This window comes from Saxophila tyrrhenica (genome assembly GCF_035928015.1).
Source record: "Saxophila tyrrhenica strain CCFEE 5935 chromosome Unknown scaffold_7, whole genome shotgun sequence".
NCBI classification, from domain to species: Eukaryota; Fungi; Ascomycota; class Dothideomycetes; order Mycosphaerellales; family Extremaceae; genus Saxophila; species Saxophila tyrrhenica.
This window is the reverse complement of record NW_027041739.1, coordinates 772,870-794,274: the sequence shown is the minus strand read 5'-3', so window position 1 is coordinate 794,274 and position 21,405 is coordinate 772,870. Positions and strand designations below refer to the sequence as shown.

The 21,405-nt window shown below is 55.4% G+C and overlaps 8 protein-coding genes across 8 annotated transcripts; 5 read left to right on the top strand and 3 right to left on the bottom strand.

Moving 5' to 3' along the window:
• Positions 1 to 65: 65 nt before the first annotated feature.
• On the bottom strand, positions 66 to 2,368 carry LTR77_005020 (uncharacterized protein; the record flags this gene model as incomplete). Its single annotated transcript, XM_064802269.1, has 3 exons — positions 66 to 1,553; positions 1,617 to 1,717; positions 1,774 to 2,368. 3 exons carry the CDS (start codon positions 2,366 to 2,368, stop codon positions 66 to 68), a joined length of 2,184 nt encoding a protein of 727 aa, XP_064659630.1.
• Positions 2,369 to 4,318: 1,950 nt separating this feature from the next.
• On the bottom strand, positions 4,319 to 6,619 carry TRP3_2 (anthranilate synthase / indole-3-glycerol phosphate synthase; the record flags this gene model as incomplete). Its single annotated transcript, XM_064802268.1, has 1 exon — positions 4,319 to 6,619. One exon carries the CDS (start codon positions 6,617 to 6,619, stop codon positions 4,319 to 4,321), a length of 2,301 nt encoding a protein of 766 aa, XP_064659629.1.
• Positions 6,620 to 6,948: 329 nt separating this feature from the next.
• MBP1 (Transcription factor mbp1) lies at positions 6,949 to 9,092 on the top strand (the record flags this gene model as incomplete). The annotated part of the gene is made up of 3 exons (XM_064802267.1): positions 6,949 to 6,996; positions 7,047 to 7,233; positions 7,291 to 9,092. The coding sequence occupies 3 exons, from the start codon at positions 6,949 to 6,951 to the stop codon at positions 9,090 to 9,092; spliced, it is 2,037 nt and encodes a 678-aa protein (XP_064659628.1).
• Positions 9,093 to 9,995: 903 nt separating this feature from the next.
• LTR77_005017 (uncharacterized protein) lies at positions 9,996 to 11,090 on the top strand (the record flags this gene model as incomplete). Its single annotated transcript, XM_064802266.1, has 2 exons — positions 9,996 to 10,171; positions 10,220 to 11,090. The coding sequence occupies 2 exons, from the start codon at positions 9,996 to 9,998 to the stop codon at positions 11,088 to 11,090; spliced, it is 1,047 nt and encodes a 348-aa protein (XP_064659627.1).
• A 200-nt stretch (positions 11,091 to 11,290) lies between these two features.
• Positions 11,291 to 12,240, top strand: LTR77_005016 (uncharacterized protein; the record flags this gene model as incomplete). Its single annotated transcript, XM_064802265.1, has 2 exons — positions 11,291 to 11,644; positions 11,695 to 12,240. 2 exons carry the CDS (start codon positions 11,291 to 11,293, stop codon positions 12,238 to 12,240), a joined length of 900 nt encoding a protein of 299 aa, XP_064659626.1.
• Positions 12,241 to 12,781: 541 nt separating this feature from the next.
• Positions 12,782 to 14,691, top strand: NAG4 (Synaptic vesicle transporter SVOP; the record flags this gene model as incomplete). The annotated part of the gene is made up of 5 exons (XM_064802264.1): positions 12,782 to 13,280; positions 13,338 to 13,612; positions 13,667 to 13,978; positions 14,035 to 14,253; positions 14,305 to 14,691. The coding sequence occupies 5 exons, from the start codon at positions 12,782 to 12,784 to the stop codon at positions 14,689 to 14,691; spliced, it is 1,692 nt and encodes a 563-aa protein (XP_064659625.1).
• A 2,174-nt stretch (positions 14,692 to 16,865) lies between these two features.
• LTR77_005014 (uncharacterized protein) lies at positions 16,866 to 18,779 on the top strand (the record flags this gene model as incomplete). Its single annotated transcript, XM_064802263.1, has 2 exons — positions 16,866 to 17,483; positions 17,505 to 18,779. The coding sequence occupies 2 exons, from the start codon at positions 16,866 to 16,868 to the stop codon at positions 18,777 to 18,779; spliced, it is 1,893 nt and encodes a 630-aa protein (XP_064659624.1).
• A 1,042-nt stretch (positions 18,780 to 19,821) lies between these two features.
• Positions 19,822 to 21,172, bottom strand: LTR77_005013 (uncharacterized protein; the record flags this gene model as incomplete). Its single annotated transcript, XM_064802262.1, has 2 exons — positions 19,822 to 20,968; positions 21,024 to 21,172. 2 exons carry the CDS (start codon positions 21,170 to 21,172, stop codon positions 19,822 to 19,824), a joined length of 1,296 nt encoding a protein of 431 aa, XP_064659623.1.
• Positions 21,173 to 21,405: the final 233 nt, after the last annotated feature.

Sequence of the window (21,405 nt, the reverse complement as noted above, 5' to 3'; positions counted from 1 at the left end):
TCAAGTTGAAGTCCCACGCAGTGCATGCCAATTCCAAGCTCAGCCGGGCTCTTGCTGGCCCTCTCCTAAGCATCCTCATACGCACCCTCCACCTCATCACCATTGAGCTGTGAATCAAGCAAGTGGGTCTCCTCGCCATCTCCCTCCTTGGCCTCCGATTCGACCTCCTCGAGTCTGGCCTTCTTGACTTCCTCCTGCTGCATACCGGTATCCTGCTCCTTGCGCTTCCCCAACATCGACTTCCCAAAGTTGAGACCCTTCCCAAGGATCGAGGACCCCAAATTTAAGGCCTTCGGTGCTAAGGCAGCAGCGGCAGCTTCGTCGTCGTCTGCACCGTTGTGCCCGACCTCAACTTCGGCGTCAACCTCGGTGGCGTCATGGGTTTGGCCCGTATCTTCATCCTCCTGTCCAGCCTCAGCCTCGGCGTCGATGGCGCCATGAGTGTCGGCCGCCAACTCCTCGTCTGGTAAGCCAGCGTATTGATCATTCTCCATAGCCTCTTCGAACTCGTTCCTAGCACGCTCGGCCCTCTGCGTCTCCCCGACCTCTTGCGTGCCGGGCTGGAACGATTCAAGGACGGTGCTAGGCGGTACGTCGAAAGACGTGGTCTGCGTGGCGTTGTGAGATGTCGCGGGATCCTTTTCAACTGCACCTTGGACGGGGCACGATTCTGGGTATTCTTCGGCTGCATCTTGGGCGAACGAGAGCTCTGGTGCTTCTTCCTGGACGTCCGCAGGCTCGGCAGGGTAGGAATCGTGCTCGAAGTCCTCAGCTGTCGTCGGGTTCGTAGGCTGGTCTTCGTTGGAAACAACAGGGCCTCCGAAGAATTCGTCAAAGTTGAAGTTGGGGTCCGGCGGAGCCTCGAGGTCCATGTCGGCATCGAATGGGTAGGTCTTGTCGACGATCTCTTCAAGCTGCTCGCTGCCAACGGTGCCGTGTCCGGGATCGTCGTTCGCAGCCTCGCCATCCATCCCAATGCCCTCGGCAGCCGTGAGGTCGATCTCGCCACTGCTCAAATCAATGTACCCGTCAACAACAGCAGGAGATTTGTTCTGCGATGGCGCATTTGCCACGGCATCCCCATTTCCACCACTCATCCAAGCATCCACTTTCTCCCTCATGACCTTGCCGTCATCCCGACCACCACCCTTCGCCCCAACCAACCTCTCAATCTCCGCAATCTTCTCCTTCGACATACTGCCCCTCGGCCCGAACCTCGGCGGATGATACTCAAACTTCCGATCCTTCCACTCCTTCTCCTTCTCCGCTCTCAGAAACTCGCTGGCAACAGGCACACCCTTCCTTGAGCCGGCATCACTGCCGGTGCCCTGACCGCGATCCCTGCGATCGCGCTTCACACGCTCGATGGCGTAGATGATGCGGTCGTCCCAGTCGACGCCGGCGCGCTCTTTGAAGTAGGATTTGAAGACGTGGAAGGCGGTTGGGAAGGGCGTGCCGATGGCGGCGAGGAGGTTGTTGGAGGCGCGCTGGTGGGTGCCGGCGAATTGGATGTTGGTGGCGTAGGTGTATGGTTCGGCGTTGGATTCGTAGATCTGGATATGGGGGTGAGTTGGGGGCTGGTGGGGATGGGGAGGAGCGATGGGGAGAGCACTTACGGTAAGGGCGATGCGCTCGTTGCGGTTGTTGCGGGTGTCGACTTTGGTGATGATGACGTCGTACTTGAAGCCGGTGGAGTCGGTGTAGATGTGGTGGTTCTCTGTACACGTACAATGTTAGCACCACTGAGAGACCATCAAGCTTGGGAGGACAAACCAGTGAAGATCTCGTTCCTCGCCTTCTTCGCCTCCTTCTGGAACATCTGAGCCTCCTTCATCCTTTCCTCCTTCTCTTCCTCCTCGATCGCCTTCTGCTCGGCCCTCTTCCTCTTCTCCAGCGCACTAATCTCCTTATCAATGTCCTGCCGGGTACGCTCATCGACATGCTGATTGGTCGATTCAAGCACTGTCTCCTTCAGCAGTCCGGCGTGAGTCCTGGGCGCCTTGGTCGGTGCACCAGCCATCGAGTTCGCCGTCGAGCCAGGGTCCTTCCAGTACTTCTCGCACAAGTAAGGGCCTTCTCCCTTCTTCGTGCGTTGCGTGGAGCAATCGTCGACCCACGCCATGCTGACGAACTTGATCTGCTTGTTCTCACTGCGGCTCCCATTCTCCTGGTACGCCGCTTCGACGAGCTTGTGGCCGCCCTTGAATGCGGGCTTCGTGCAGACCACATGGGTAGTGCCGTTCGTGATGCTGGTGGAAACGCGACCACTCAAGCCAGTGAGCCATTTTGTAGCTTGAGCCTTCTCATCGCGATTCACACCGGCGAAGACAATCTGGCAGTGCTGCAGAGCTTTGCTGCCTTTAGGCATGATGGCTGATGTGTGGTGGGTATTGCTCGGGTGTGTGAAGTTCTGATGAAGGGTCTGAGGTTTCGGATAGGTGGAGTTTGGTATTGTGGTGTGTGCTCTTAGGATTTAAGAGACTCGAAAAATATGAAGATGAGCGCAACGAAGCATCCGCAGTCGAACCAGGGGCTGGTGGTACCTTGGTCGCTATCCGGTCGAGTATGAGTTGTATTAACGTGGACTCCGGAGAAGTCCACCATGGATGGTCGGAGACTTGGAAGTGCTTTGGACACTTTGCTCTCGAAGTCTCAATGTGTCTTTGCTCCTTGAGTGAATCGGTGAATTCTCAAACCAGCCTGAGCAGAGCAAAGACCGCTGCAACGCAACCACCAAAGACGGTCCAATCGAAGCAGGCGTGTTCTTCTTCGTCGTCGTCCAAGGTCGTAGGCTTCTCTGGAATGAGGATCGTGGGCACGGTCATAGAAAGCTGTGTGCGGTCGAAGGTGGTTGTGTGAAGAAGGAAGAGGACCGCGAAGTGATGTTATATGAGGAGGTGATATCTGTCCGCGGGGCCAGTGACCGTGCACTTTCACGTGCCGCTAGGTCCTGGAAATGAAGCCTAGAACGATCGAAAGCAGTGAAGCGGCAGCTGCGAAGATGATCTTGAGGCCGCAGTCTGTGCCGGCTGCTTCGACTGGTCGCTTGCCGCCGATACGCATTGGTGATGGTTGTGTGGTGTGAGTGAAATCGGTTGGGTTAATGTTGTTGGCGGGAGGTGGTTGAGGGTGTGTAGGTGCTTGCTGTGTTTGAGGAGATCGGTGAAGTCGTAGTTGTGAGTTCGCGCGTGGTTCACGTTCACTTGCGGAATAGTGATCCGAAAATGCAAAGCAGTGAAAGTGCTGCAGCTGCGAGGATAGCTAGGCCGCAGGACGTGCTGGAAGCGTCCAGTGGTCTGATCGGTGCTGGGTTGTATGTCATTGAGTTGGTGAAGGGGGTTATCACTGCGGTCAACGTCGATGGCGATGTCGACGGTCTGTCTTGTAGTCGATCGATCTGTCCTTTCGAAAGCACGACGGTAAGAGGCAGGCCAATGTCGAAAGCACTGCTTCAGCTAGAAGCACGAATTTGAGGTCGTGGCCGGAGATCGGAACTTGATCGGATTGTGTCATGAGCCGCCGTCGGTAAGCTTGTGAAAGAGGCGGATGATGTGACGTTGGAGATGCGGTTCTCACTTCCGGTGCTTGCTCTTGTGCTTGGTGCCGCCGGAGTAGACGAAGGAAACCAGCATAGAGGCCAGGGAGAGACCGGCGACGAAGAAGAGTGCGAGACCGCAGGCGCTGCTGGACACGTTTACGGCCATGGGCTGTGTGATGGTTCGTCGTATATGGCGCCTGGATCGCTGGTCGCTTACGCAGTGGTAGTAGATCGATTGTGTGTCGAGCTGAACGTGGGCTTTAGGTGTGCCTGGTGGCTTTTGCTCTTCGTTTGAAGGGGGAGGTGACTTGCAGCGGAGTCTTGGTGCGAAAAATTCGAGCAGCTCACATAACGAGACTGACGTGAAACAGCTGACGTAACGAGAGAAATCATGCAGGCTTCCTGCGGGCAGACTTTCGAGCATGTGCAAATCAGAATGTCATGTGACAAGCGTGAGAGACGTAAAAAGAATACTCACCGATGAGGAAGGCCTCGAAAAGGTTACTGCGGGAGGCCAGCTATCTACATTACATACCGATGCAATGCATCACTCAAGGACAGGAGTGACTGCAGCTGTCCAAGGAGTCTCTGATACCTCCTTCGACCACAGCGTGGAGGGTCATAGTCCCAACCTGGTCTAGTACACAGTCCTCGTCCAAAGCGTTTCCAAAGAGCTGCTCAAGGCTTTCTTCATCGGTCTTGAGCCGGCGTGAATTTTGCTCATCGCCACAAGAATCCGGCTTCTGCGTAGTCTCCATGTGATATTCCAGGTCAAGGCTTCTACACTTCAATCCCCTTCGCCGCCTTAACAAACGCCTTGATCTTCTCCAAATCTTGCTTCCCATCCGTCTCGACACCACTGCTAACATCCACTCCAAGCACGTGCTTAGCAGCGGATGGACCCAGCGCCTCAACCACCTGTCGGACATTATCCGGATTTAGACCGCCAGCAAGCAGTACGGCGGTCCCTTCATCTCCTTCCAGGACATCCTTCACGTGGGAGACGTCTAGTTGCTTGCCCGTACCGCCAGCGCCGGAGTCGAGCAGTGGTAGGGCATGGTAGCCTCTTGACTTCAGCGCGACATCCGCAGGTTTGAAGGAGTGGATCACTGGACAGGGAATCTGCTGCGCCCACTCGATGGGCTCGGAGCCGTGGAGTTGCACGATGTCGAGGTTGAGCAGCCGCTGCTGTTCTCGTACGTATTCGAGTGGCTGGTCAAGGAAGACACCAACGAGAAGCGCTCGAGAGGGATGCTGCAAAGAGTTTCGTGCCGAGTCGACGAAGAAGTCGGTAGCTTTTGATGATTGAGAAGCCGGTAATGGTGGAGCTGCAGCTCTGCGTGTCTCGTGTACTGTTCTCGATATGGCCAGAGCTGTATCGGTGTCGACACACCTTGACCGCCCTTTGACGAGGATCATGCCGATGAGGTCCGCACCGGCTTCTGTCGTCGTTTTGGCAGCGTCAGCACTTCGTGTACCGCAGATCTTGACCATCAACTGCCGCTTTCGGTCATCCTTCACCTTTGCCTCATCGCCTCCAAGCAGCTCGGCGATGAATTTGGCGGTGTCTTTCGCTCTCATTAGCGCTTCGCCCACAAGCACAGCGCCAACACCAGCTTGCTGATAGGGCTTGACATCTTGGGGTCCAGTGATGCCGCTCAGAGCACATAGTATGGTGTCCTTCGAAGTCATGTTCATCAGGCGGGTGGTCGTGTCCATGTCCACCTCAAAGCTGGTTAGGTTGCGGTTGTTGACCCCGATAACTTTGGAGCCAAGCTGCGTCGCAACCTCCATCTCCGCCACGGTGTTGACTTCAACCAAAGGCTCCATGCCCAGCGATTGGCTGTACTTGTAAAGGCGTGTCAGTTGCTCCTTGCTCAGCATCTTGACGATAAGAAGAACAGTGTCTGCGCCATTCAGTCTAGCCTCCAGAATCTGATACTCTTCGAAGATGAACTCCTTCCTGAGCACAGCTGGCCGATTTGCCATGCCATCAAGGGCTTGGCGGACCAGGCGCATGTCTTCTATGCTGCCCTTGAACCATTCCGGCTCGGTGAGGACCGAGATGACGGAAGCTCCTGCAAGCGCATACGTACGGGCTTGAGATGGTGCACAGGCTGTGAGAGATATTGTACCCTTGCTCGGAGACGCTCGCTTGACTTCTGCCAGTAATGACAGCTTGAACGGAGACTGTCTGAGGCGGTCCGCGAATGAGATGAGTGAAGGAGCAAGGCCCATGTCGTAGGCGGCTTGAAGGTCTTCCGGACGCTGGGAAGGAATCTGCTTCTGTGCTGCCACAGTCTGTTTCCGTTTTGCATAGATCCGCTCGAGAATAGATGCCTGCTTGTCGCCATTTGAAGTCGCACCGTTCATTTGACGAGAGCCAACGCCATTGGTGAGGTTGGTCTTGATTTGCTTCTGCAGCCGCTCGTTCTGTTCCCAGGTGCCACCCTGCATGAGCAAGAAGTTCTTGAGCATGACCATGCCTTCTGTTGTCAAGATGCTCTCCGGGTGGAATTGCACACCTTCGATGGTGTACTTCTTATGCCGGACTCCCATGATGACAGTCTGACCATCAACACCTGGCGTGGTAGACGACACCTCAAGACATTCCGGAAGCGTTGGATGCGTACCAGCCAGGGAATGATACCGGGTGACCTCAGCATCTTGTGGAACCCCTGCATAAACTCCTTTGCCATCATGCCGTAGTTTCGAGGTCTTTCCATGGAGGATCTGGCCTGTCTTCTCTACTGTGCCACCGTAGACAGAGTACAAGCATTGCTCGCCCATGCATACACCCAGCACGGGTATTTGGCCAGCGAAATGCTTGATGGCATCCTGGCTGATGCCAGCATCTCGATCAGGGTGGCCAGGTCCAGGCGAGACGATGAGTTGAGTAGGCTTGAGCTCTATGAGCTTTTTCAGATCGATCTCGTCATTGCGGAAGACGTGCACAGCGCTGGCTCCCACTTGTCGTAGGTATTGGTAGACGTTCCAGGTGAATGAGTCATAGTTGTCGATGAGGACGACGTTCGATGCTGTTGGGATCCGCGCGGCCTCCGGCGGTTGACCAATTGCCATGATGTAGATGTCCGTGAATGTGATTCTGGGGGTCGAGGTCTGTCATGTGCAAAGACGCGGTGTCGTTCGCCTCGACTCATTCACGGATGTTCGAATTCACTCGCGCCTTGCCGTGTTTGCTCTAGCGCTCCCGCGCGACCTCCCCCGCCGACTAAATTGATTGCCGACGCGTCGCGACTGGACTTCGCGCAACGCACGAACCGACTTCTTCACATCAATCGCACGTACCAACACCCGCAAGCAACGTATTCTTCCACAGTCGTAGACTCTTACCTCGCTGGGGCGAACACCATCAAGTGCAGCCATAGCCGGCTGCAACAGGCGAAACTATGGCGAAGCGCGACACCGGCAAGATATACAGCGCGACATACAGCAATGTATGCATCGGACAGCCCAAGCATGCCGACAATAGCTGACATGCGATCAGGTACCGGTGTACGAGTTCGGTGTGGAAGGCAACCATGTGATGCGCCGGCGCTCCGACGACTGGATCAATGCGACGCACATCCTGAAGGTTGCCGAGTATGACAAGCCAACTCGGACAAGAATCCTGGAGCGTGAGGTGCAGAAAGGCGTTCATGAGAAGGTCCAAGGAGGATACGGCAAATATCAGGGTATGCGGTGTAGTGTGTTGTAAGTATGTGGGCCTTTCTGACACTTCTGCTGTGTAGGCACATGGATCCCACTGCCGGACGGGAAGGACCTTGCGATGAAGAACAATGTGTACGAGAAGCTGCGGCCCATGTTCGAGTTCGTGCCGGGCGATAAGAGTCCGCCGCCTGCGCCCAAGCATGCCACCGCTGCCTCGAGCAAGCCGAGGGCTCCGCGTGCACCTGCGCAACCACGTCGTCAGCCAGCTCCCGTGGTCCAAGAATACGAACCCATGGACATGCACATGCGTGAGCAGGAAACTCCCGATAATGTCACCATCGTCTCAGAATCGGCTTACGACGATTACGATCCGCACTACACCAGCTCGCGTAAGAGAAGGCGGGTGGAAGATACCATGTCGCAGGCAGATCGAGAGTTCCGCCTGTGGGCCGATGAGCTGCTGGACTATTTCATGCTGCAGGACAACCCCATCGACTCACTCCCTTCGGCACCAGATCCGCCTCACCACGCCAATCTGAACCGCCCAATCGACGACAAAGGCTACACAGCCCTTCACTGGGCGGCTGCGATGGGTGACGTTGAAGTGATGAAGGACCTCATTAGGCGTGGAGCTTCGATTGAGATCCCTGCTAAGAATGGGGAGACACCTCTCATGCGAGCCGTCATCTTCACCAACAGCTTCGATAAGCAAAACATGGACAAACTCGCTGGCCTCCTCATCCGCACAGTGAACATGCAAGAATGGTACGGTAGCACCGTCTTCCATCATATTGCCAATACTACGCAGAAGAAGAGCAAGTACCAGTGTGCCAGATACTACATGGACTGTCTCTTGAACAAGATGGCAGAAAGGCTTTCGCCGCCGGAGACTGAGAATATCTTGAACTTCGTGGACCAAGCTGGTGATACGGCGACCACGATCGCTGCACGCAATGGCGCGAGGAAGTGTGTCCGGAGTCTCATCGGCCGCAATGCAGCTACTGAGATTCAGAACAACATGGGCGAGACCGCCGATCAGTACATCGTTCAGCTGAACCACCGTCGTCAGGAGCGGGTGAACAACCGACAGATGTCCTCTTCACCATTCCAGGCGGACGGTCATCATCACGGATCGACGCTTGGTGGTGCCATGCAGGCGCCCACAAGCAACGGCATACCCTTTGATCCACTCGTGCCGCATTCGTCCCTGAACGGCGCTCCATCCGGTCTGAAAGGTGCTAGCTCGGACGTATATCAATCAGACGGCGCCATCGCGATCACCGCCCAGATGATCCCTGCTCTTGTCAACAAAGCCAGAACGCTCGCCTCTAGTTTGGACGACGAACTGGCTGAGAAGGATGCAGAGTTGATCGAAGCCGAGCGTGTGGCGAACATGCGTCGCTCAGAGCGAGACACCATCCGCAAGCAACAGGAGGAGCTCCGTGCCAAAGAAATGGAACAGACGAGCGGCGGGGTCGAGACAGATGAGCATCTGCAGCGGGAGCTCGAACAGCTTGAAGCAGAGTGCAGGGTCCTGACCGAAGAAGAAGAGGCCCGAAACCTGAAGCGCCTGCTTGAGGAAGAAGAGTTGAAGCTGGGCCGCTTCTCAGAAACCAGCGCCGAAGACGGAGACGACGAAATTTCGGCCCGAAAGAAGCTGCGCATCGCCCGCGAGCTGATCGCAATCAACCACGAGAGGAAGGAGCTCGTGCACCAGATCGTCCGGAACATGGCATTGGCCGGCTACGACAACAAGCAGGACATGTATCGACAGCTCATCTCCGGTGCGCTTGGGGTCAAGGAGGAGGATGTTGAGAGCGTTCTGCCTGAGATCGCGTCGGAGTTGGAGGAGTGGCGTGGCCTTGAGAGCGTTGGAGCTTAGGAGGCTTACTCGCTACGGTGCTATCGACCCATGGGACCTGAAAGCTGATGACGGATTGCGTGCGTACGAGCGATGGTGCAAAGAAGGAGTTGGCTCGGACGAGGTTCGAGTTTCGAGTTGGCTCTGCTCAGCGTCTTCACACAGGATCTTCGCAAGGATAAGAATCAGGTTTGAAGAAAGCACCCTGTATATCAGCCTCATTTGCTATCGTGTCTCCTCCCTAGGCATCCAACATACGAGCATTCCATCAATATTCCAACTGTGCTTTTCGGCGGTGATGAGGGCATGATGATAATCATCGTATCGCTTCCGGTGACCCTACAATCTTCCAAATCAGGCGATAAAGCAAGAGACATTCCAGCGAGACTCATTGTGTACGCCGCCGGGTCGCAAGCCGTTGGGACTTGAGCATAGGCAGCGCAGCAGTGCGACGCAAGGGATACGGAAGGCGGCGGCTCTTGCTATGCCAGAAGCACAACATCCCAACTCTCATCTCGACTTTGTTATTGCTAATATCAAGACAGAATGTGCGGCCAGACGGCAGTCAGGAGGAAGGTGGCTATATCGTGCAGAGGGCGTGCTGGTCCTCAACGAACCGGCCCTAAGAGTTCTGTGCAGCATCTTGCGATCACTAGTTTCTCATCATGGCACGAAACTTGCTATCTGCGTTGCTACTTCTCCTCTCATACCGGACAGAAATCTCATGTCTAGCACAGGCAACCTCGTCGCCCCTAGCAACCGCCACATGCCTGAAGAGAAGCGCCATACTCTACACTTCCGGGAGCTCGACGTTCGTGGTCTCAGAGCTTGGCTCGACCACATCCACTCCTGCATCTTGCCCGACGGTGACTGTGAACACTTGCAGTGCTTCTGGAGCAGCTAGTACACAGGGCGTGGTTGCGAATGATGGGTAGGCAGTATTATAAGGCGATCGATCTTGACCGTACGCTGACTGCGTTTCAACCTAGCTTCGAGGCCGGCGATGTCATACCGTTCTCCACGTGGTCAAGCTCAGCAGGGGTGTCCGCAAAGATTGTCGACGGCGGTCCGGTTGCGCCTGCGAGCGGCTCTAATTACCTGTACGTATGAGCGCGCGTTCTTGACTGATTCCTCTGACTTCTCTTCAGCCTCATAACATACATAGGAGCTTCTTCAAGTCGCAAAGTTCGCCGACAAGCGTCTGGTATCGACTACGTCCTTACTCAAACAGTCTCCACCATCAGCGGCCTCCCTTACACGATCTCTGCCGAAGCAATAGAAGCAGACAACAACGGAAATCCTTCAAGCTGCTCCGTCCAGATCTGCGGTGGCGGCGCTTGCGGATCACGCACACCTTTGACGAATACCTACCAGACTTATTCATATTCATTTGTTCCAAGCTCTGGCTTCAGCTCTACGATCTCCCTGAGCTTCACTTGCCAAGGGGCCGCATACGTGGGTGTCGACAATGTGCGAGTTGCGACGAACAGCACTTCGGGGGAAGCTCAGACTCCTTACGCTACAACTACGATCTACAGAACAGTGACAGCCTCTACTGGCGGATCCGCCGGAGTGCAAACGCGAACGATCACGCTGGGTTTGAATGGCACTGCTCCAGCTGAGATTACCCGCACAGTGACGGCGCCTGCACAGAATGCTAGCCAACCTACGACTTGTCCTACGATCACTCAAACTTCCATCGTCAGCTCATTGTCGGTCAGCACTGTTTACCAGGCGAGCTTAAATGGCACTGCACCTTCCGAGATCACTCGCACAGTGACGGCAATGGCTTCGAACATCACGACTTGTCCTACAATCACCCAAACGTCGATCGTAAACTCGTTGTTGGTCAGCACGATCTACCAGACTGACGTGAATGGAACTGCGCCTGCCGAAGTCACCCGCACAATAACAGCGCAAGCACGGAATATCAGCCAGCTTCGACGTGCGCTACCGTCGTCCAAACAAGCATTGTCAACTCGCTGTCGATCAGCACTGTCTATCAGACCAGCTATGTGACCTCAGTCATCACGAGTACTCAGCAAGGATACAATGTGACAGAAACGTCGCTCTTACCGACCTCCATCGTGTCAACCGAGAGAGAGGTCCAGACTACGTATGAAACCGCCACGACGACCGCTCTGTCAACGGAAGTTCGCACGACGACGCAAACTACTGTGCAGACAACCACCGCCGTGACTACTGAACGCGAAACAGAGATGACCACAACTGTTTCCACCCAAATCGGCACAGAGACTCAGACGACAGTTCAATTGACTACAGAACTAACGACGGATTATGAAACGGCCACAACGACAGCCGTATCAACTCAGCTCGGGACCGAGACTCAAACGACCATTCAGGTGACTACCGAGTTGACGACCGATTACGAGACTGCTACAACGACAAATTACGAGACGGCGACGGCGACGTCTACCGAGATTGGCACTGAGACACAAACCACGATCCAGATAAGCACAGAGGTATCGACCGCTTACGAGACCGGCACAACCACAGCCACATCCACGGAGATCGGAACAGAAACGCAAACCACTGTTCAAACAGCTACAGCCGTAAGGTCTCCGCTCACATCTGCTCGTATACATCGCTAACACTCCTCCAGACCGCTACCCAGCTCTGCGATGCTCGCCCAGTCCAAGGCGGTGCCTTCTACGACCTCGACGACTGGACGTACTACCCAGTCTACGGCTACGGCTTCTCCTATGACATCCCAACCTCCGGCGGCTCTCCCGGCTTCTACTTCCAAAACACCTGCGACGCCGCGGCAACGGGCGGCGACAACTGGCAAGAGGTCGTGCAAACGATCACAATCTGCCCCGGACTCACATACAACTGGAGCTTCGCGTACCAGTTCCAGGGCGACACCAGCGTCTATTCGAGCTGCGATTTCACGCTTCAGATACAAGAGACGCCGATTGCTGGTGTCTATGGGGGGGCTCCGTTGGATACCCTTGGAAATCCCTCCGGGAATCAGAATGTTGCGCAGGGCGATCCGCAGCCGTGGTACACCTTAAGTGGCACTTGGAGCTCGGGCTACTTCGCGACGGCTTACAGGGAGGTGTCTATTGGTGTCCGGACGCATTGTGGCGCTGCGAACATTATGACTGTTGGAGTGGATAGCTTCAAGTTTGAAGCGCAGTTGTCTTAGTTTGGTGTAGATATTTGATTCCGATGTAGACACTTCAATTCAACGATCCATGACAAACGAACCATAATCACGAGGATCATCTTCTCCACGATCGTTAGCATTTTACCTTCGTTTCCAACCCTTCTCACAACCTTCACATCCTTCGGTCAGCCAGAGCCAGCAAACGCCCCAGCCAAACACTCTCGCCCGAGTTTCGCCCCTGTCTCGGGATTCAACGGGGCTTCACCTGGCCGCTTTCCCAAGGGGCTTGCATCTCGTCCGCTCTCTTCCTTCGATATCGCTACCAATGCGACTTTTATAATTACGCATAGTCTTCAGTTCCGTGTGTCAGCGGCATGTTTGCGGTCGAACGCGGACGTCGTGGTATGCGATACCGCTGTGTACGACGGCTCACGCGGCAGTGAGGTAAGTATAGATATATCTGGTATGTACGGGTGCTCGTAGGTTTGCAGTACTTCTCCTTTCACTCGTCTTCTTGTTGTTGCTCTTGGTCCATATCCAACCACAGACGGAGTGAAGATCAAGAAAGATGCACACAGCCATGGCCTCCCCTTCTCTTGTCACCATTCCATCCGCCCACGAAGGGACCCTCCAAGACACTGCCCGAAGCGCACGACCCACGCCTCTCCATGCCCACTCAGACGTCTCCGAAGACACCATGGACCTGGAGAAGCAACAGACCTCAGAGCCCCCAGAAGCCATTCCCACGGAAGACATGCCCAACCTCCCCTACCGCACCCTAACCCGCGCCGCTACCATGACCGAATACACCCATGAAACCCCCAGCGGCCTGCAACCCGTCGTGTCCCACAAATCCGGCAAACTCGAACGTTTCGAGCTCGTCACGTTCAAGGAGAATGACCCAAGCAACCCGAAGAACTGGAGCGAAGCGTACAAATGGTGGTGCACGATGGTGGTTGCGATAACCTGTTTTATCGTCGCGTTTAATAGCGCTGTGATTACGGCGGATGTGGAAGGGGTGTGTGAGGAGTTTGGTGTTAGTCAGGAGATTGGGTTGTTGACTGTGACGCTGTTCGTCGGTAAGTCGTTATCTGAGTTGGGCATAGGAGATAGTACGGGAGCTGATTGTTGCGCAGTTGGCTTTGGTGTCGGGCCGATGGTTTTCGCGCCGTTGAGTGAGATTATCGGTCGGAGGCCTGTGTATGCCGTGACGCTGGCGATTGCAGTGGTATTCATCATTCCCTGTGCGGTAGCGAAGAATATTGGCACGCTGCTGGTATGTCGCTTCATCGACGGCATTGCGTTCTCGGCACCGATGACTCTGGTCGGCGGGACGCTGGCGGATATGTGGAAGAACGAGGAGCGAGGCGTGCCTATGGCTGTGTTTAGCGCTGCTCCGTTCAGCGGTCCGGTATACTCACGCTCACCTCGTACGGAATTGAATGCCTCAGCTGACACGATATAGGCCGTTGGTCCGTTGGTCGGCGGCTTTCTTTCATTTGCAACTGGCTGGCGATGGCTATACTGGATCCAGCTTATCCTATCTGGTGTCTGCTGGGTCGTTATCACCTTCACCGTCCCTGAGACTTACGCACCTACGATCCTTTCTCGCCGAGCAAAGCAGATGCGAAAAGAGCTGAACGACGACAAGTATGTTACAGAGTTGGAGCTGAACGAGAGACCTCTGGCGGAGAGGCTGCGAATCTTCTTGATCCGGCCCTTCTTGCTGCTCTGTCGTGAGCCCATTGTGATGTGCATATCACTGTACATGAGTTTGGTAAGCACGCCCTCGCTCCCGACTTCCTCACACCGGATCGAAGCTGACTGTCGCAGCTCTACGGCCTGTTGTACATGTTCTTCGTAGCTTTTCCAATTGTCTACCAAGAAGGCAAAGGATACTCGGCAGGCATCACAGGTTTAATGTTCATACCCATCGCCGTCGGCGTGGTCCTGAGCGCCCTTTGCGCGCCGCTGGTGAACAACCACTACCTCAAGCTGGTCAAGAAGCACAACGGCAAGCCACCGGCAGAAGCCCGACTCGTGCCCATGATGGTGAGCAGCCCTACCCACCACCTTGCCTCCAGTGTAGCTAATGCATTACAGTTCTCCTGCTGGCTCATCCCCACCGGCATGTTCATCTTCGCCTGGACATCCTATCCCCGCCTCTCCTGGGCCGGTCCAGCAATGGGCGGCCTCCCCGTCGGCTTTGGCTTCATCTTCCTCTACAACTCGGCCAACAACTACCTCGTTGACAGCTACCAGCATCAAGCCGCGTCCGCTCTGGCTGCGAAGACTTTCTTAAGGTCTCTCTGGGGCGCCTCGACTGTGTTGTTCACAATTCAGATGTACCATACGCTAGGGTATCAGTGGGCTTCGTCGTTGCTCGCGTTCCTCAGTCTTGCGGCTTGTGCAATCCCGTTTGTATTTTATTTCAAGGGGGCGGCGATCAGGAAAATGTCGCACTATGCTTATGCTGGGGATAAGGAGTGATGCGAAGGAGTGATATGAAAGGAGATGTACGGATTTCGGGAAGGTCTGCTCCCGATGTTGGACTCGATCGCACACGGATCTATCTGCTCTGGCTATTGAGCGATATTGGTAGCCGTAATGGCAGACTTAGCGAGACGTTGATTGCGATCTCATCAAGGACATAGCCTAGAACTACATGCATCGTACCAACCATCATCTTCATTGCTCTGTTCCTGCCTCGAGGAGAAGAGCTCCGTGAGTGACGTACCCTTGTGCCACATGGCTTGGTCAGGATGTTTGCATTCATCGCAGTATCACGACCGGGACGGTGGATTCTGAGGTTCTACACTAGTTGATCTGGACTGGTTCCTGTGGTTGGATCAGCCGAAGGAATCGAACGAGTGAGGTCGTCAATCGCAGCGGGGAGGTGCCGTAGGAAGCAACGATCAGCGACCTTGGCATCTGCCACCCGGACCCTCCACTTCCACCTCGACTCCTACGTCAGTGGACGCTGACACTGAGTCGCGCAACTTGGACAGCAATCGTCACACACACCGCACTTTGTATCGCCAGCTTTGTACTGACTGAACGGACAGCGCCAGATCGCGCAGTATCGAGAGCCTCGCCTCACCGCGAAGAAGCAGCTGCAAGTCGCGCGTCTTGTCACAAAGAACAAACATCAGCAGACTCGACGTGCCCTATCAATTGGCCGGCGGTAGCTGCACGCCGTCTGACGTCTGACGTGGCATCTGCCGCTTCGGCAGACTTGTCACGCGTCTAACAAATGGCCGATCAGCGCCCCCCTGTCAATCTATCGCGGCTGCAGCAGAAGAACAAGAAAGTCTGACACCACCAGCGAGTCAGCGAGCTCCAACCACTCGACTGGCCCCGCCCGCTGTGCTCCATCATGCACGGAGCTCTGTTCGCTGGCACCGCTCCCATATCAACCGCATCTCCCTCGACAGCTCGCCTGCATCTCTTCTGCATCTTTTCTGTCGTCCTTCTTGCACGAGAGGCCCTCTCGCTACACAACGTTTTCTACCGCGATAATCACACCACAAGCCCGGATCTACGACCCATCAAAAGGCCATTTGGATTGCTTTGCGTTTTCTTCTTCCATCTGCTCTTCCTGGGTGGCTTTCTTGCCTGAAAGCCTGGAAATTCTCCGGACGAAAAGCCTGCCAGGATGCCGCAAGCCCACTACAACCACAGCCAGGACACCTACTCCGCCAGGTATATATTTCCTTATTTGTCTTGCCATTGCCATTGCACGTTGTTTGAGATTGAGAGATGACACTCCCATCGCCCGGTGGATTCACAAGCGCTGCCTCCCCAAGACAGCTGGACCGCTCGGCCACTGCCCGGTTATGTGTTGGCGAGTCTCCGAGCTGACTGACCGTCATCGCGCTGCCCGTCTTATATGCAAGCGGGTCGGCCATGCGGTCAACGCTCCTCGCCGGATTTCCACGGACATGGCCACTTCTCTCGTTGGAGCCCAAAGCCAATGGATTGACAAGATCACTACATGCCATTGACTGCCTTCTGGAACTTCCATTTTGGAGCGGCCGCCTATTCCATGCAAGCCTGCAATATGATCTGCCTGTCGTGGACCCGATCAGCAACTTGTCAGCCGGAATCCGGAAGCCCTAGGCGTTTTGCGACGATCTGGTCGCTTTCCTTTCGTTCTCGGTCTCCTGCAGCAAACGGCCAGACTGTGCTGGAGGCCATTATCGTGCAGCCCTGCGAACGCCACCGGGTTCGGCGCGTTCTCGACAAGCGGACGCCTCTCATGGATCCGCGAGCCACGGTGCCACAGGCGTCGATCACCCCGGATACTCCTTTGGTTCGTGAAACCACTGATGTCATGCGAGGATGATCATACTAACACTCACCAGGTCTCATAGTTCATCCTCATTGTTACTTCTATTCCGCGTGCCCATACCGACTGGAAGCTCACACTGACTTGTCATGTCTTTAGCGAGGAAGATTACTACTCCTTCTCTGGTTGCCAGCCTGGTTCATCCTTCCATTGTCTGCCACAGGACTTTGACCCTTGGACACAACCCATCTTGCCACCTGGTTCCCTGTCGTCGCCAATCTCATCCGCGGAGTCCTTGTCTTCCGGGGACGCTTGGTCAGACGATTTCGACATGAGTTCCTTCTCGTTGTCCCAAGGCCCTTCATCAGAAGCAGACATGTCCTTGTCATCACCCGGACAGGAACGCAGTGCCACTGCTCAGACCTTGGACTACAAGTGGCCAGACCACGGATCTCCTGCCACTGCCCAGGGACATTTTGCCATGGATCATGCCGGGCTGAACGTTTCCACAGGATCTGTAGACACTGGGTTGTACCCTGCTCTGAGCTATGAAAGCCAGACGTCGTACTCCCATCCTCCAATGTCCCAGGCGGAGCCGTTCACATTTCCACCCGCGGCCCAATTCACCTTCACTGCTGAGCCCAGCCGGAGTCCGTATGTTCCTGACAACTACATCAGCCCTGGTGTGAGCCCTTCGGCATCAGTGTATGGCCCGCCCCCGGCCTATGGACAAGTGGGACTCACCTTGGACTACACCGGTTCATTTGCACCAGGAGTGTACGCAGGTCCTCAGCCTCCCGTGACTTTTCAGCCTGTTGGACAAGCCGGATACCCACAGCGGACGGAGTCTTACCCACAGACACTTCCAATGAGGCCACTACTCCCAAGGACTGAAGGTACCACAGCCACTTCGCCACAACACACACAGGCACCTGCCAGTGTATCGAGGCCTTTTGTTCAAGGCTCTCAACAGGCACACAACGTTGTGTCGAGTGTAAGTACTATGCCTGGTCAGCCACAACATGGATCTCAATGGTATCCGAATTCCACCCGAGGACCTACACATGCCACCTCATTGCCACCGCAAGGATCCAATGCAGTATACCCCGCTCCGGGGCAGGTGCCTACCAGTTATCCGGTCCAGCCAAGCATGGTCACTTACAGCCAGCCGGTTGCCTGTGTGAATCCAGAGCCCTATGGAGCGTCGACAGACTTTGGAGACCTTTTTGACCTTGGTTCCGTGGACACAAGCTCGTCATCGGGCATGTCGAGGTCAGGATCAGATTGTTCATCTTGTGAGTCGTGCAATACTGATGAAGATGGTAGTTACATGCCAGGGAGTGCTCTGTCGTACCCAACGCCGGCCAGTATGTCTGGATCTTACCAAGCCGTGTTGCCCCAGCCAGAAGGACAAAGCCAGTCTGGATCACAGTATGCTGGAGGTGTTGCCCAAAGCCCGCTCGTGGACATCACCAATCAGGCTGCTTCGACGGAAAGAGATGAATGCCGTTACAGGACCGACCCTCTTTATGCTCGTGGCCCTTATGCAGACGGGATGTACCGCTGTCCGTTCGCAGAGAAGGATCCAAGCTGTGGCCACCAACCTACCAAGCTCAAATGCAACTACGAGTACGAACCTACACGTCCTTCTACGCCTGTCGATCAACGCACTGACCTCACCGTGCCTCGCAGCAAATTCATTGACTCCCACCTGAAGCCCTTCATTTGCAAGGCCGGACAATGCGAGAACCAGAAGTTCTCCTCCACCGCCTGCCTCCTCCGGCATGAAAGAGAAGCTCATGGACTCCACGGACATGGCGACAAGCCTTACACCTGCCTGTATGCCGGCTGCGAGCGAAGCAATGAGGGTTCTGGCTTCCCCAGGAGGTACAACCTGATCGACCACATGAAGCGCGTCCACGGCTATGTGGCGGAGACGGCAACCGTCGTCGGGAGCAATGACCTGGAAGGAGAAACCTCAAGCCAGAGGAAAGCCGGAAACAGGAAGCGCAAGTGTGCTGCACATCCGTCAGCAGACCCGGAAGCACAACGCAAGCTGGCATCGGTCTCCTCTCCTGCACGGCCAAAGTTGGTGCCTCACGGACACTCCAGGCCCATCGCTCGTGGTGTTCAGCCATCCCGTGACCATCCCGGGAGCCAGCCCATGGAGAGAAGCCACCGCTCGTATCCAGGTTCCAGCCAGATGTCATACCCTGCCACTATGCACCCTGGATACATGACCCAAGGACATGCGCCGGAGCTCCGTAGGCTGTCTGTCCGCCGAGGCTGAATGACAGATTCATTGATCATGTCATGTACATAAAATGTAGGTTACCACCTGATCAGGACCTCCATGCCCATGACGACGTACTTACTGTGGTAGCTATCATTGCCTATGAGGATGAGGACCATTGAGCCACGGAGCACTTACTGTGAGGCCATACAGAGAGATACACTGGCCGATGCCACCACCTGCCAGCATTCCTGCTGAGCCTAGATTCGTTGCGGAAAGCTTTACGACAGGTCGTCGCGGTGAATCATGCATCCGCATCGGAGAGCCTTAGGCTTCCATCCAGCACCGGGAGGAAAGGTCGGGCGGCTTGGAGGACGTCTTGTTGTCGACCGAGGGATGGTTCCTTGCTGCGCAGCATTGCCAGCACTCAGCCGGTGGTCCTACATTGGCCCATTCAGCATCCGGAACGACGGCCGAGCACTCCCGTTACTTTACAGAACTCTACCGCACCACACCAGTGGGCGGAGAGGAGAAATCGCCAGACTTGCAGCCACATTGGGAGAGGACCAGCCAGATTGTTCACACTGCCGGATTGCATTGCTTGGGCTTGGATGTCTGCCAACATGTCTTACCCGGTGGTTCACATTTGATATCAGCCTTGGAGCGGATGTCCGCCATCATCGTTGCCGCAGACCGGAACAAAAGCCAGGGGGTTATCGCTGCTTCAATTGATGTGGGATTGGACACGGATGTCTGACCAATATCATTTATCGCTGATATATTTTATCGTGTGCGAACACACTGTTCGGCTGTCTGAATTGTTTTTACATTTCAAGTATGGCCGGGTGATGTGTATGATGAGATGTGAGGAGGAGAGGACGGTTTTGTTATCGTTTCGAGGGGATGAAATGGTGTTTAATTGGCGTTTTGGGATTGGGATAATCAGTTCTGCCTTTCGGTTCTATCGATAATCGTTCATCAACCACATGCCTGTGCCCCATGTCTTGTGAGCCATCGCAAACCGACTCATGAGAACTTCCCGCTTCCAGATGGCACAACGCCGCCTTTCGCGCCTTCAAGCCGTCCGTGTTGCTAACATCTACCAGATCATCTTGAACACAAAGAAATAAGCATACACCAACGGCTTCAACAGCAACCGCGTCAGCCACCAACCCATCTCCCCCTCTACTGCCGTGATGATGTACTTCTCGATCCCATCCCTTGGCGCCCCGGGGACCATGTACATCGCATTCATCATATCCCACGTCATCTGCGCCGTCGCCTTTGCCCTGACAAACATGTCTTTCTCGAACTCCTTCACTTTCTTGTCCAGCACTTCTCTCCTCGCTTCCTCGTCCCCGGTCTCCGCAGCCGCTGCGACGATGGCGTTGGATATTTTCATGGCGTCTTCTAATGCCAAATTCACCCCTTCTCCCGCGAAGGGCGTACAGACATGCGCTGCATCCCCTATCAACGTCACGCCCTTCCTGTGCTCCCACTCGTGTCCGATCGGTAGCATGAACAGATCTCGCGGCACGACGCCACCTGGCCCTTCCTCCGCCGCTTGCGTGAAGGCTACAAGCCTGGGGTCCCAATCGGCGTACTCCTGCCTCACTCTCTCTTTCACAGCTTTCGGGTCATGCACGTCCCATCCCTCGTCTTTCCACGTTGCGGGACGGACGGCCCAGGTCGCGCAGTTGAGCGAGCCGTCGCCCATGTACTGCGCCATTATCGATCTGCCGTCCGAGAAAGAGAAGAGGCTGCCGCGGTTCGCGAGAGTGTAGAGTTCTGGGTGCTCGGTTTCGGCGTTGGGGATGCGGAAGGCGTGGCCTGCGATGCCGGAGTAGAAGGGCTGGGTGTCGGAGAGGTAGGGGCGGACGCGGGAGAAGGCACCGTCAGCTCCGACGATAAGGTCGAAGTCCATTGCGTCGGGGGCGTTGGAGAAATCTAGGATTGGTTTGGAGTTAGGGGAAGACGAGGCCGGGGGGCTGATGAAGGTGAGTTTGTGGCTCCACTTCACTGTTCCAGGGGCGAGGGAGTTGTAGAGCAGTTCGCGGAGTTTGGGACGGTCGATCTCGGGACGGCCGGTGCTGGTCCAAGAGCCGGGTTTGGAGGCGCCCTGTTTGATGTAGCTGAGGAGGTGTTTGTCGCAGATGTTCATCGCTTCGCCGTCGTAGCGGGCGTGTTCCTCGAATTGAGGGAAGAGGTTGGCGGCTTTGAGGCAAGCTTGGCCGGTTTTGACGTGTCTAGGAGAGCATTAGCAACTGCCGCTGGAGGTTGAGGGATGGATGGACTAGAGACAGATCGAGGGTGCCGCCTTGAGAGCGGAAGTCGAGGCTGGCTTCGCTTTCGTAAATGTTGACCGCGATATCTTGACCGGACTGCTGTAGTAGGCGAGCCAGAGCGCAACCAGCTGGGCCGGCGCCTATTATGGCGACTTTCAACGCCATGGGTGAAGAATGGCGGTTGCTTTGCTCTGTCGTTCGCCTGCCGCGCCGTAGGGGCTGTACTTCTGCAGTCGTGGACAACGTACGACGACGGGAACCGATACACAACGATGTGAACGCGGAACGAGGGTGTGAGAAAGGATCAAGATACAACCATGTATCGAAGACGCCCGTTGTTCCTTGCTGTTGGATGTCGATTGGTAGACGGGGACGGGAAGGTGTATTTGCGGCCGTAT